Below are 15,452 nucleotides of genomic sequence, written 5' to 3'. Positions count from 1 at the left end.
GCGGGACATATTCGGAAAAAAATCCATGCATTCAAGAATAACTGCATTTATTAAATTGGTAATGCTTAATTCGTTTCCTCAGGATGAGTTTCACAAAAGAAAGAAATATTTGAGGTTGACCTTGCATTTTCTCTACCTCCGATATGTGACCACGTTGAAACTTGGACAAAAACAATTGAAATTGTTTTCAAGGGAAATATAAATAGGGTGTTACTGCAGCAACACAATTTAAAAATGTAAATATGATAATATTTAATAAGGTTGAAAAAATATTATCGCAGCATTGTCAAAAAATTTTCAGCCACATACAAAGAACTTTTTACTAATGACTAACAAGATGATGATCATTTCAGAAAAAAAGTTTTCATTGTGTTAGAAAATTATATCACCAGTAAAACATTAATAGCCAATTAGCTTTCAGGAGTTTTCTCGCTTATCCATTATGAACCTTATTTCAACTACTGATTAAGGAGGTAGTGCTTACACCACCCAGTCAAGGAATGCGGTCAGAAGGTAATTCTGAATCTACATGATTAGGAGCCAAGATTTACAAATTTTCCTTCGTGACTTTCATTAGCTATCTTGCCATGAAATTTTGATTTCTTAAAAGTTCCTTCCTGGCCAAATGCCATTAAATAAGAACATCCTTTTCCATTGATCCCTTTGAATTGCAAAATTGTACAAATTTCTATTTTATCGAATATGAAACCAGTATGGAAAAAATATTCCCATAATCAACTGAAAAGATTAATTGCAAAATAATTAAAACGATAACCTATGTAAACCACAGAATATTTAACGTTGGACCGTGATAATGTTCTTCAAATTATAAGAGGTGATTGATCATATGTGACAGATAAATTGTAGGAGCATCTCATTTTTATGTCCTGACTTCCAAACACCACTAGTCTCCCTTTCATCAACATACCATTCAAAACAGTGTTGGCAATCGAGATGAAAAATGTACACCACCGTAATTCTGCAATAAGCTGAAATGTATACCAAAAGCACAACTGATACTCCTACCCTTTATTTCTGCTTGGCCCATTTCAATGCAAGCCCTAATTGAAGTTCTACCAAGTGCACATTTGATTCCAGAGGTGAGCAACCGTCCTTAGGTCTTTATGGGAGGGGGACAAAAAAAGGCGTACTTACCTCTGCGATGGATAGTCTCATCAGACCCGTGTGGGCGTGGGGGTAGGGGCAACCTGCCCCTGCCACCTGGAGGGTGCAAGGTTAACTCCTCGTACATGTGGCGGCGGGGATCCCACGTGGCGTGAGGGTGTCCACTCCGGAAGGAACCCCCTAACGGCCAAACGCCACCACCCCAATGAGAGACCACAGGCAGCAGGCGGCAGCGACAGAGTGGCAGCGTTGTGAGAGCACGTGCAGGCCAAGCCAGGGATTGGTTCAAGTGAGCGGGAGGAGGAGGAGAGCGTGGGTCAGGAGGATCCAGTAGAACGTGGCGGCGGCGACAGCAGGGGGGGGCGGAGGTTGGAAGAGAAGGGTCGGGGTGAGTGAACGACTGGAGTGAGGTGGGCGGGAGATCACTGCGATGGTGAGCATTGTACGTGTGCTGGTGTGTGGAATAGAAAATATGGAGCCCGTGCACCCTCAGGTAGAGCACTGTGGTTAACTTTACTGTGGCTTGCGTCACTTTTGGGTGGTGTCGTGAGAAGCATGGAAAAGAACTGTCGGGTGACATGATCTGTGGCCGTGTTAAGTGTGCAGTATCTTTTCATACCTCCTCCAGTTTTTGATATGTTAAAAAATAAGGGACCTGTGTCACATACAATTATTTGCCTTCACGTTTTGTTAGCAATGAATTTCATTTTCTGAGGAATTAGGATTCACAGAAGCAGTGAGTAATCATTAGATTACTCACTGCTTCTCACTAATTAAATTAAAAAATTTACCAAAGATAAAAATATCTAACAAATATGCTTGAAGGGAATTCTTTTGCTTTTAATCACTCTGATTTACGACTCTCGTACCAGTGCACACATCATCATAATATAATTGAGCAGAACTTATCATTTACGTATCATGCTTGCTCAATAAAAAGCTCACCATTTATTCCTCACAATGGAATTACAAATGAGTCACAAAGTCATACCTTCCACCATTGTTGATTATGTCTTTGCCATGATATGTAGCTTCTTATGCAATCATCATTGACTGTAGCAATAAAAATGGAGCAACAGCAATATCTACCATCATTCTCTGAGTGATGCAGCTTTTCCATGGCATTTACATATGAAAGGCTTAAAGCTAATCAAATATGCAAGCATATAATGTTAACCATTACTTGTTGTTATGTGTATACTATGGGATTTCATACAATAATGCCAAGTGTTATGCATTGGAGTAATTTGGAATGAATGCCTTTGTCTAAAAAGAAGATGGCGCAAATGGAAATAGAACTAGCCTATGTTTATTGTGATGTTTAAATAGAAGTAATTTTAAGATATCTTTTGCAGGAAGGTCATGTCAAAAAGTTCACAATTGGGAATCAAAATATTTTGGGAAGATCTGCCAGACAGGATTTCAATACAAATTTCTGCTGTAAATATGTTTGAAGTTTTCCAATGCCAAAACCTTTAGTCACAAAATTTACTAGACCAAAAAGAGCAATTTTCTGATTAGAAATTGCAATAGGATGCAGTTGCTGCACCTTACATAGTTTTGAGTACAATTTTTCAAGGTATCATGACTTATTCAAATTACACATTTCTTTGCCTATTTGAGCCAAGCTCTTTCTTTATATTTCATATAATTTGAAAAATGGAAGTAGATTTACAATTAGTAATGATTTCATTGGATATTGTTTTCCCGTGAATGACCTATTCATTTTAATGTATACTCTATTTCCCAACCATTTTCAATGCCCAATAGGATAGCTCAAAAAAGAAAATTCGGAACTTTGCACCTCTCTACTGCCTAGTTTGTGACTAAGTGCAAGCTAAGTATTGGTAAACAATTTGATATATTTAATTCTTCTATCTCACCATAGGGCTCATACTTTGAGAATGTTAGAAAAAAAAGTGAAAAATCTTCTTGTTTTTATATCCATAGAACAATAAAACATTCTTTCATGAATATTAAAATGATGGGAACACGATAAGAGTGCAAAAAGAGGAGGCTTAAAAAAAGGTGTAGGAAGCAGCACTTATGGCCCATTTTACAATCATACTGACCATTGCAACAGAGTTCAAGGCAGTTCATATCAAGAGCTGAGATAAATGCGTGTGACCTATGCATCATAGGAACTATCTAATTAATGAAATAATACCATTCAGATGCCAGTCAGTGGTAATTGGCTCTGGCTAGATAATTATCCTCTTGCGTGACTCTGTTTGTCTCTCAACAGAAATCTATGAGGAAATGAGATGAAGGTGTTCCAGTGAAGTGAATGCAAATATTTCATTTTTAATCCTCAAGGCAATTGGTACCTTGCTGCTGTGTTCCTAGAGAGCTTCCGACATAATATTATGCTGAACTACAATGCTGAGACTTCCAGCATCTAAGATCCTTCCAAAAAGGATGACAATTATGAGGGTTTACCATTCAACATTCTTGATTTCCTATATTTACCATCTGCACCACCCCAACGTTTGATTCCTAGATCAATGAAAATTTGGAAGCCATCACTTCAGATGCTTGGATATACCAAGAGCTACTAAAGCAACTCTGGTGCTTAAGAGATCTCAGTATCACCACTTTAGAAGAGCTTTTCAAGATAACAGACATGAGCGAATTGGGAGAGAAAGGCAGAAGCTGAGTACACTGCTTATAGAGTGGATTTATTCAAAAGGGAAACTAGACGGCCTATACATATTTCAATGAACTTAAAGATAGAATATTATTATTTAAAATGTCTATGGATCGGCCTAAAGATACAGGAAAATTTATTTTATCATTTAAGTTCTAATGAGAGAATGCTTCATCATTCTGTAGGTTAAAATGCAAGAAGAAAGTTGTATGCCAACTTTTACTTTTTTTGGTACTTAAACTCAAACTTTCAGAGTTTTCCTTGACTACATTTTCATTTTATGGAGGCAGAAGGCATTAACTCAAAGATTTCACATTAATAACCGCTATTATCAAATGAAGCAGACTGATTTAATGCTGACAATTGATCACTAAACCAGAATACCCATTAAAATGATGAAACACCAAAATGAACGAGCTTACCGAGTTAAAGTTACTCACGGATAGATGTCTACTATTAAAGGCCACACAAGAGGAGATATGAATAGAGGTGTTACAACTTCTTCTTGACATGTATTCCAGGTAGTATCATCGAAATACTTCCTCTGTTATCTGCATGACAAATATTTTTGTTTACAAGCATTTTCTGAAGAATATTTTGAAAAAATAATGGAATTTCAATCAATTTCTCTGGCTTCATTTTCTTTTTAAGGGCATTCCCTTATTTTTCCCAGGTACTATACATTATTGAATAAAAACATTAGGCGAAAAATAATTTTTTCTTAGAAAAATATAGCCTATAAAATTAATATTGCATTTTGCCTGCCCCATTTTTAAGTTTACATTACATACATAAAGTTACCAGTTTACTGCGACTTGAAATTATCAAACAATTCAGCAACCGTAAATAATGAACACAAGAAACAAATGAAGCATTTGCATAAGTGTTAACTCCCCATGATGATATGGAATAAAAGTGTCAGCTTGAGAACAATGTGTATCCTTGTGCCTCCGCAAATTCAAGTTAATTCTTGCTTGATTTTCATTTCAAGTTAACGTGATATTGTGAAAGGGCAAATATTAATTTGAATCTGTGCAATAAGGAACTTCATCATCTTGGATGTCATTACGTACAGGTGGGGGAGGGAAAGAGGCATAGGGGCATTGTGTGTCAAAGGTAGCCACTCTGATAAAAAGCAATGTTGGGAATAATGAATTTGGAATTCCCACATTTTCCTCGGGTCAGCAAATTAAGTCAACATGAAACTTATCCAATGGCAATTATAAAATAAAATGAAAGTTTACACAACCAATAACAAAGAAAAAAAACTGGTCAAGCAGAAGACTTGAATGAACACAGCTACACACCAAATGGGCAATCCATCGAATGGCAAATATAGGATCTGACGCCAGATGACTAGGGGAATGTCAAACAGCAGATGTCGCCGAATAAAATGCGAGCATCAATGCCAACATCCATTCACCAAGGCATCAGGGAATCTTAACATGCTCAAAATGATAACAAAGTCTTCTAATTCCATAGAGGTGACTGGGTTTCTCAGCACTTGTACAGCACATTCTTCATGGCAAAGACAAGAATAATAAATGCTGAGAAAGAAAGAGGAAACGGTTTCTCTTACTTATAACTGTACCTCTCTTGATTCTATCACATGTGTTGTAATTAGATCCTGGCACAGGCGGCAGCTTGCGGTTTGGAGGAGCAATGTAACCCAGTTCATCACGCAAGTCTGGTCTCCTTTTGTCCATCGTTGAGTTCCCTCCAGCAGATTGGTTGTAAACGACATCATCTGAAAGAGTTTGGAAAATTTTGGATATCATTCTCTGGAGGACATTTCAAGACCTAAATAAGACAAAATCACACATTATTATTCCAATTCCATTAATATCAATAGTTGCAGTTTTGATGCAAGCATTGAAGTAATTGAGCATAAGATTAAAACATTAAAGTGAAAAGACTTGCAAATCTAAAACATGCATATTTCAATGTACTATTATACGTCAGGGAGTTATCTGAATGCATACATTTTAGCCAATCTTAGTAGCATATGGTTTGGCTCTAGGTTAATAATAATTACAATTATGATCAATCAAATTTCTGCCTTACAGACTGTAATTTGTCTGGGACAATTTCCACAAATGTTGAAAATCATGCAACTCAAAGCATGATTACAATAAAAAATACTTTTCACAATCAATGTGGTCAGCTGCATCATTTTCAGTGGATTCAGCTGCAAAAATTGATGAGCTGCAAAAAATCATTTGCTCAGACATTTACTTCTCATATCTTGCCCATTCCCACATGTTCATAAATTTTTCTTTTAAAATCCTTTGAAGTCAGAGAACATATGTAATAACAGAGCAGCACAAGTATTCTGTCAGCCATCAACTCTGTATTTGACACGTGATGGCACCTACTGAACAGACAACTAACTATGTCAGTGTGAAGATCAAACTGCAACTTAGCATTTTGATGCCATGTGACAGCGTATCAATTTAACTCAGATCTGTGCAAGTGGGGGGCTTAATGTAATGCAGTTTTCTTAAGATTTATGACTAAGCAGAATTAATCCCAACTTTGTCTTTGACTAAATTTGTAACTGGTGATTAGTACTGTTGATTTCAAGATAGATTAGGATAGCAAGAAAATATTCTTTTAGAAACATGTTCATAAGTTTCAATAAAGGAACAAATTAAAAGCAACACCAAAGTACTGAATTCCTTTCTTCAAATGGTAGGATAAAAAATAAAATATATGTTACAGGTTCATCCAAATGGTATATGTGGGGTTCTGTGGATAGCATCTGGTAATTAATCATAAACAAAGTCCTAAAAATCCTATTTACACCACAAAATCATGTCATCAAAAGTTATCACATACCACTGACTATAATCAGAACTGGGACCCAAGCATTTTTAAAGTTTTGAAGAAACAATCAAACACCTACCCACATCAATGAGATAATTAGTAATTAAATGATTTATCATATAATTTTTCAATCACTGGCTCGACTCCTCACAAACAAAGAAGAGACAGATTATTTGAAACAAAAAGTACTTAAAAAAACACTGAAACCACAGTAAACGAGAGCTCGCCAATGAGATAGCCAATAAGAGCCCATCAATGTGCCGCTTTTACCTCTAAGGCGCGTTTGTTCTGGCCCACGTGACCTCCGAGATATGGCGACACACACCACAATGACACCGACAATTATCACCACCACAGTTGCACCCACGGGGACAAGAACATTGACGTCTAGCCAGTTGGGCAGCCATGGGAAGAGTGTGGCACCGTGGGTCGAGCCAGAGTCACGCTCAGGGGGAATTGTGCCTGGTGGGATCACGGTGTGGGCGATAACCAACAGGCAGGAATGCGGATGGGAGAGTGGGCAGCGGAGGGAGGGAGGGAGAGAGAGAGAGAGAGAGAGAATTAACGGGGGAGGGGAAGATGCTCTCCTTACCTTTCTGGTTTGAGCTCTTCCCCTTGAGCACACACATCACAATGATGGCAATGATAATGACTAGGATGGCAGCTGCAGTGGGAACAACCAGATTGAGGTTCATTAGGAATGCCTTGAGGGGGGAGTCCTGGTCGGGGAGTTCCCTGGCCGGTGCAATAGTACCTGCAAGCCGAAATCACCCGAAAGGATACAGAAAAGTGAGATTTCATGCCAATCATGCCTAGGAAGTTAAATGAAGCTCTAAAATGTCATTTAGCGCTCCAATGATAGCTGTAAGTTTCTCCTGAATGTTAATAATGACTTTAGATTGTGTAATATTGGAGCATGAGATTATTCCAATTTGAAAATTAATGCTTGATTTAATTTAGTCTTTAGATATCGCCTACATTTTAGTTCACAAAAATTGTATGGAACTAATCATTTATTTTTCGAAAAATCAATGACTCTGATTTCCAGGTAATTCAATGGCTGTCAATGCAGGAGAATTAGTGGATGTTCAAGTTGAGATTATGTATTCATTTAAAAAATGCTTCCATAAATTTTGCAAGATAGCCTTACACATTTCATAAAGATTCTAACAGAGATAATCTTCAAAATGCAGTAATAGCATATGAATAATAGCAGCAGAAAATACCAATTTAATTATCCATTGCAATTGAGATATTACCAAGGAGAGTCCTAAGCACTCAAGAATGTTTGGTTCCCCAGATGAATCATAATGGATTTTATTGATTTGAAAACATGAATCTGGAGAAGTTAAATATCATGTGCATACGGCAAAGGAATTGATGACCAAGACCATTCAAAATTTAAACAAAACACTATCAAAAATATTATTATTATTACTGTGCTGATTTAATAGACACTTATCTGAACAAATTTCAAATTATAAGAGGAAGAAGTCACTACCCAAGAGATCAAGACTACAAAAACACTTTCTCATTCCATTAACATATTTCAAACTACATATATCTCCTCGTTAAAATTACAAGGCTTGATTCCTGGTATTGAATACATTTGAAGGTAGTTGTAATGACAGATAACAATCCAGGGAAATAACGTTATTAATTGGTAAGACTGATTCACAAACTATAAGATTTTATGATGTATGCATGGGTAACACATCTTAAAATGTATCTAACACCAATTTTATCTTACACAATGGAAGACGCCCCAGAATGCAATAGTTACTTAATTTCTTCAGCCCATGAAACTTAATCCATCCATTTAATTGGTCTAGCACACAAAAAGAACTGATTCCAATTGCAAGAAGAACCCCCATGTTACTACTTCTATTCAGGACCAGAAAATTCTGTGAGAAAATTTTTCTCATCAAAACTGATATGCAATGGAGTAGATATGTTTCTGCACATGTGATTTATAATTCAAGATAATAAAAAAATAAAAGTTATTTAAATGTTAAATACCTTTGAGCATAAATTAATTTCGAAAAATTGTCATCACTGAGATGTTAAAAATGCTTTGGACAATGTGAGTGTCAAATATGCATTGCCTACATCAAAAGCCATTAACAGCTTAAAAATAAGCTTCCACTCACAAACAAGCACATGGAAATCATGGCCTCCCTTGCTCCAATAGAATAAATGAACATTCACAAGAAACATAAGTAATAATTAGCATATCATTTTTTCAAAACCAGGTACTATTGCACATGAGACAAAACACTCAACACCTATGACTGTTGGAATCACACAGTAATAAACCTGAAAAATCATTATAAAAATAATAGTTCATATTTTTTTAATTAATTCAGTCAATTGAAAGATGAAAGAAGCAAAGAGGATTAAGATTCCAGGAAAATTACTTTCAAATATGCAATTAGTTGCAGTTAATGCTACAACAGTAAAATAAATATTTTAACTTGCCAGATTCAAAATTAAGCCCTAACAATGAAATTCTGCAGAAAATATTTGAAACTATAATGAGGAAGACATTCCATTAAAAAAAAATGTTCATTTTACAAATGCCTAACTTGATAATTACAGCTATCCCGCAGCTGCAATAGAATGTCTTCAGTATTTACTATTTAAAAGTTGATGCCAACTCCAATATATAACCATTAGCTATCATCAAGTATTTGCTTCTGCTCATTCATGGTAGTTGTTTTGATTTAAAGAAAGTGCACCCTTCCTTCAAGAGGAAATGTGCAAGACATTGTGTTCACACACAGCAGGGTTGACTTTGGTCATTACCACATATAAAAACCCTCCGCTGTTACATTCAGACGACCTTAATAAAGAACGGATAGTAGCAATTATCCACTAAGATAAGATTTATTGTATGACCGGTCATACAATACATTGTATCTATTTGAAAATAGCTGCTATCCATTCTTTGTAGCATTTGAATGCCACCACATCCTACCTGAAACTACTCCATTTGCTCAAACCACCTTAATTGACTCAGATTTTCTCATTCCCCCAATATATTAATAGGTCCTTCTTTCTTTTCAGTTTTCATGATTTCATCTTTCTGATGCTCACCTTCATTCCAAACTCTTTCCTTAATCTTTGAAGTATCTCTAATCACTAACTACAGTTCTTCTTCTAACAATGCCAACACTGGCTAGCCATCAGTGTAATTGATGACTTTAAATCCTCCTCTACCTCCTAAATTACCATGTTATTATCATGGAATACTTTTCAGTGGAATGCTATATAGAAGTTTTCCATGTATCTTCTGGTGAATAATTCAGATGTTTCCTCATAACTGTGATAATCAAGTCATTATCAACTCTTCTAAAAAAGTCAACAAAGATCAACTTCCTGCAAGTTGATCATGTACACATTGTACGCTTATCATTACGTAAAATAAGCCACTGAGAATATTCATATGAATATAATATCATCAGTATTGAAATTCTGTAAGTTCCGATTTTGTTTGCTTAGCTTATCCATTAGTCTGGCAGTAAGAACATATGTTAAATTATTGATCATAATATAATGTGCTCACTCCACAAAATTTGGACAGGAATAAAAAAAACATCTGTACACACTAGTCTTAACACTCCTAATTATCATCACCCACTCACTCCCTTCTAAAATCATAATAATAATAATAATAAATGTATTTATTTGTCCAGCGGACACAGTGTACAGTGTTGAGAATACATGATAGGTGTATAGGACACATCAATGGGATAGAGATCACATTATTACCAAATAGAAATACAAATACAGTTATTTCAGAGCGTAAAAATCATTCGCCTTGACTGGGACTCGAACCCAGATCCCTCAATATCCGGTCGAGTGCTTTAGCCACTTAAGCTACCGAGGCGTCCTCTTAAACTCTGAAATTTTGGGGCTTTTTAAAGGAACTAGATGTTATGACGAAATACCGTACATACAATGTCACATGCATTCGTAGTCGTGCGCGAGGCCCCACTGTCCACGAGGTTAAAAGCCAACTTTAAACACGTATGGTGTTTTCCCTTTGACAAATTCCAAAGAAACTACGGGAGATGCCGCAACAGTAACTTTTAACGGAGTCATCCGCTAATGTGCATTTTAATGCAACAATTTCAGAGCGTAAAAATCATTCGCCTTGACTGGGACTCGAACCCAGATCCCTCAATATCCGGTCGAGTGCTTTAGCCACTTAAGCTACCGAGGCGTCCTCTTAAACTCTGAAATTTTGGGGCTTTTTAAAGGAACTAGATGTTATGACGAAATACCGTACATACAATGTCACATGCATTCGTAGTCGTGCGCGAGGCGCCACTGTCCACGAGGTTAAAAGCCAACTTTAAACACGTATGGTGTTTTCCCTTTGACAAATTCCAAAGAAACTACGGGAGATGCCGCAACAGTAACTTTTAACGGAGTCATCCGCTAATGTGCATTTTAATGCAACAATTTCAGAGCGTAAAAATCATTCGCCTTGACTGGGACTCGAACCCAGATCCCTCAATATCCGGTCGAGTGCTTTAGCCACTTAAGCTACCGAGGCGTCCTCTTAAACTCTGAAATTTTGGGGCTTTTTAAAGGAACTAGATGTTATGACGAAATACCGTACATACAATGTCACATGCATTCGTAGTTGTGCGCGAGGCGCCACTGTCCACGAGGTTAAAAGCCAACTTTAAACACGTATGGTGTTTTCCCTTTGACAAATTCCAAAGAAACTACGGGAGATGCCGCAACAGTAACTTTTAACGGAGTCATCCGCTAATGTGCATTTTAATGCAACAATTTCAGAGCGTAAAAATCATTCGCCTTGACTGGGACTCGAACCCAGATCCCTCAATATCCGGTCGAGTGCTTTAGCCACTTAAGCTACCGAGGCGTCCTCTTAAACTCTGAAATTTTGGGGCTTTTTAAAGGAACTAGATGTTATGACGAAATACCGTACATACAATGTCACATGCATTCGTAGTCGTGCGCGAGGCGCCACTGTCCACGAGGTTAAAAGCCAACTTTAAACACGTATGGTGTTTTCCCTTTGACAAATTCCAAAGAAACTACGGGAGATGCCGCAACAGTAACTTTTAACGGAGTCATCCGCTAATGTGCATTTTAATGCAACAATTTCAGAGCGTAAAAATCATTCGCCTTGACTGGGACTCGAACCCAGATCCCTCAATATCCGGTCGAGTGCTTTAGCCACTTAAGCTACCGAGGCGTCCTCTTAAACTCTGAAATTTTGGGGCTTTTAAAGGAACTAGATGTTATGACGAAATACCGTACATACAATGTCACATTGGGGGGATTGGGGGGATTGGAGGGATCTGGGTTCGAGTCCCAGTCAAGGCGAATGATTTTTACGCTCTGAAATTGTTGCATTAAAATGCACATTAGCGGATGACTCCGTTAAAAGTTACTGTTGCGGCATCTCCCGTAGTTTCTTTGGAAATACAGTTATGACAGGAAACTGATATATACTTAATTTTTACAAAAATATTCATTTGCACTATAATAACAATCATCAAAAAGATAAGCAAAATATATTCTTCTTGAATAGTGAAATTCTCGTCTCATTCCTTTAATGGTTAGGCAGATTGTTAAACATTTTTGTGCACATTGACGCTAATTTTTTAGCTACTATAGACAGGTTTGATGATTTGACTTGTTTATCTTTTCATCTTCTGGTAATGTGACATTGAAAGCTGTTATTCATTATTGAGTCACCCTTGTTTTTCTTAGCGTAAGTCACTCTATGATAGATATACTATATATGCAAGGTACATTGATTGATATTTGAATAATTTTTTTAATAACATTGAATAATTGATATTCCCGAATATCAATTATTATCCCACATGACTAGTGGAGAATGCAATTGCATGAAACATGACCCTCTGAAGATAAAATATGATATGGGTGGTCTCTATGTAAAAAACAGAGTAAAAGATAGCTACAGGATACAGTACAAGATAGCCTGTATGTCTCTTGTCTCTTTTAAAAAAGAAATGTCTCTTTACCCTGTTTGAAAATCCCATTCAGATATGGTAATGAGAAATGGCTGCAATCGAGTATTTCGATGGTCCTAAATGGGGATGAACATGATGATGAATCAATGCCACACCAACACTTCCAGTCCTGGATGAATTTAAATCAATCGGCATATTCACTTTCATCCATCGCATTTCCCAAAAAAACTTCACCCATCAACTTTGAATAAAGCATAAGTTAATATTTAACGTGCCATTCCATCAAGGTGCCTAGTCTAAAGGAAAAATTCAATGGTCTACCTCCAGTTACTGTGAGGGTGGCAAACTCATACTCCGCAACGGCAAACCCTGCATTGTTATGCGCAGTAACTCGCAGGTGATACCAGTTAGCTGGGTCAAGGTCAAGCACCACAAAGTTTCCGCCAGGCTTGACATTGTTTGAGACTTGGTTCCATTCAGTTTGCAATCTGAAAATAGTTTTTAACATTATTTGAAAACATAAATCAGTCATGGAAAAGAAACATAATTCAAATTAGCATTTTCAAATATGTTCAATTTGGGTAAGCTACTATATCAATAAATAAACAGTGCCTATTTTGCAGAATGGGAACATGTTTGGGCACCATCACAGTGGATGAGTAACATTGAGTTACTACACATCTACAATTATAAACATATGAGGTCATCATGAAAGCCATCCAGAATTTAAACCACCCTTCATCTGGATGGTTGAAAAAATTCATTTTCCATAATGTCAAATGTGTTGTAGGTTACTGGGGGCACATTGATGATAGGAATTACAGCCATCAGTTTACACTGGGGCGGTTCATTTGTTTGTGCGATTCAGGGGTGTGCCGCGACGTGTCACCGTAGGCACGAGGAGCCATCTTGACCCACATACAGATCTGTCACTCTCTCTCCCTTTCCCGTGGCCTCTGGCGAGAATTTTTGTGAAAGTTTGTCGTCGCCGATGTGCCGCAGCCAATAATAGGGGCCGATTTTCTCCGTCATTTCAGGCTCCTTGTGGACATTGCACGTAAACGTTTGGTGGACAATGTGACAACGCTATCGGTTAAGGGCACCGTCGCCTCTCCCAGCAAAGGTCAAGTGAAAGTTGTCAGTGGTGCCTCCCCTCATTCCCGCCTTACTGCCGAATCCCCAGAGATTACAAATCCATCGGGAGCGCCCCGGCGAGTCAAGCACTCCACGGTTCATTTTATAGAGACCACCCCTGGCCCTCCGGTTGCATCTAGGCCCCGCCGTCTCGCACCAGACAAGCTTGCCACTGCCAAGAAGGAATTTGAGCTGATGCTTCAGACAGGTACTGCGCGGAGGTCATCTAGCTCTTGGTCGTCTGCCTTACACCTGGTGCCGAAGAAGAGCGCCGAGTGGCACCCATGTGGCGACTACCGCTCGCTGAATTCCAGAACCGTGCCCGATCGTTACCCGGTACCGCATATCGAGGATTTTGTGCAGGGATTATGTGGCTGTACCATATTTTCGAAAATTGATTTAGTTCGAGCTTTCCGCCAAATACCTCTCAACCCTGCCGATATTCCCAAAACTGCAATAATAACGCCTTTCGGCCTTTTTGAGTTTCCATTTATGACATTTGGCCTTCGAAACGCTGCGCAGACCTTACAAAGATTTAAAGATGAGGTGCTAAAGACATTGCCTTATGCATATGCATATATACGATAGATGATATCGTTGTTGCATCACGTAATCCTATGGAGCATGAGCAGCATCTGCGGACAATATTTGGCCGCTTGAGGGATCACGGCGTGGTTATTAATCCCTCAAAGTGTGTTTTCGGTGTGAATGAGGTGCAGTGTCTAGGATGCACGGTGTCGGAGGAGGGAACTAAACCACTCACCGAGAAGGTTAACGCCGAGTGTGATTTTCCCCCACCAGCTACCATACGCCAGCTGTGGCAATTTTTAGGGATGGTAAATTATTACCACCGTTTTATCCCTAATGTCGCAAATACCCAGGCTCCCCTTAGCTACCTTCTGGCAAGCAAGGTGAACGGCCAGGACTCAATCAGCTGGACCACCACCATAAGAGACTTCATTCCTAGCCTGCAAGGAAGCTTTATGCAATAGCGTGCCGTTTTGGCACATCCGAACGTGTCTTTACCCCTGGCCCTTTTCACAGACGCTTCGGAGTTTTTGGTTGGCGCCGTCCCTCAACAACTCACTTTCAAAGGATATCAGCCTCTTGGTTTCTGGACCAAGAAACTGAGTGATGCTGAAAGGCGTTAGAGTGCTTATGACAGGGAACTGTTAGCGGTATATAAGGCAGTGCTCCAGCTCCGGCATATGGAGGAAGGACGAACCTTCACCATCTATACGGACCATAAACCCCTTTCTTTTGCGTTTTCCCAGAGGCATGAGAAGTGTTCCCCCCGGCAGTTTAGGCATAAGCCAATTTACCACAGACATCAGGTATGCAGCAGGTAAAAATAATATCATAGCGGACACCATGTCCCGCATTCAAAGCATTTCTGCCTCCATAGACTACTCTGCACTAGCTTCCTCTCAGGAGTCTGATCATGACCTTGTCAATTCTCTTCAGAATTCCTCATTAATTTTGAAGGAAGTTGCTTTTCCTGGTTCATCACATCCTCTGTTATGTGATATGTCCACTTCCTCAGCCAGGCCAGTAGTCACCGAGCCTTTCCGAAAACAGATATTCTTCAGCATGCATGGATTATCTCACCCTGGCATTCGTCAGGCAAACCAGCCTAATAGCTGTGCGCTTTGTTTGGCCTTCCATGAGGAGAGACTGCCGTGTGTGGGCACGCTCATGTTTACAATGCCAGAAGAGCAAAATCACCAGACATGTTTCGT

The 15,452-nt window shown here is 38.5% G+C and overlaps 1 protein-coding gene across 1 annotated transcript in view; it reads right to left on the bottom strand.

Annotated features, from left to right (window-relative positions):
* The window catches only part of Dscam1 (Down syndrome cell adhesion molecule 1), a 333,929-nt gene that overhangs the window by 23,425 nt on the left and 295,052 nt on the right, over nt 1–15,452 (bottom strand). Inside the window, exons 29-32 of the mRNA XM_071598922.1 lie at nt 12,901–13,067; nt 7,191–7,352; nt 5,364–5,519; nt 1,156–1,305 (exon numbers count right to left, since the gene is read on the bottom strand). Of these exons, the coding sequence (XP_071455023.1) occupies nt 1,156–1,305; nt 5,364–5,519; nt 7,191–7,352; nt 12,901–13,067 (635 nt within the window). The remainder of the gene's footprint in view (nt 1–1,155; nt 1,306–5,363; nt 5,520–7,190; nt 7,353–12,900; nt 13,068–15,452) is intronic.

Source organism: Hetaerina americana, unplaced genomic scaffold (assembly GCF_022747635.1).
Source record: "Hetaerina americana unplaced genomic scaffold, ioHetAmer1.1.p SCAF_10, whole genome shotgun sequence".
NCBI classification, from domain to species: domain Eukaryota; kingdom Metazoa; phylum Arthropoda; class Insecta; order Odonata; family Calopterygidae; genus Hetaerina; species Hetaerina americana.
Note: the sequence above shows the minus strand (reverse complement) of the source record. Positions and strands in the feature narration are given on the sequence as shown.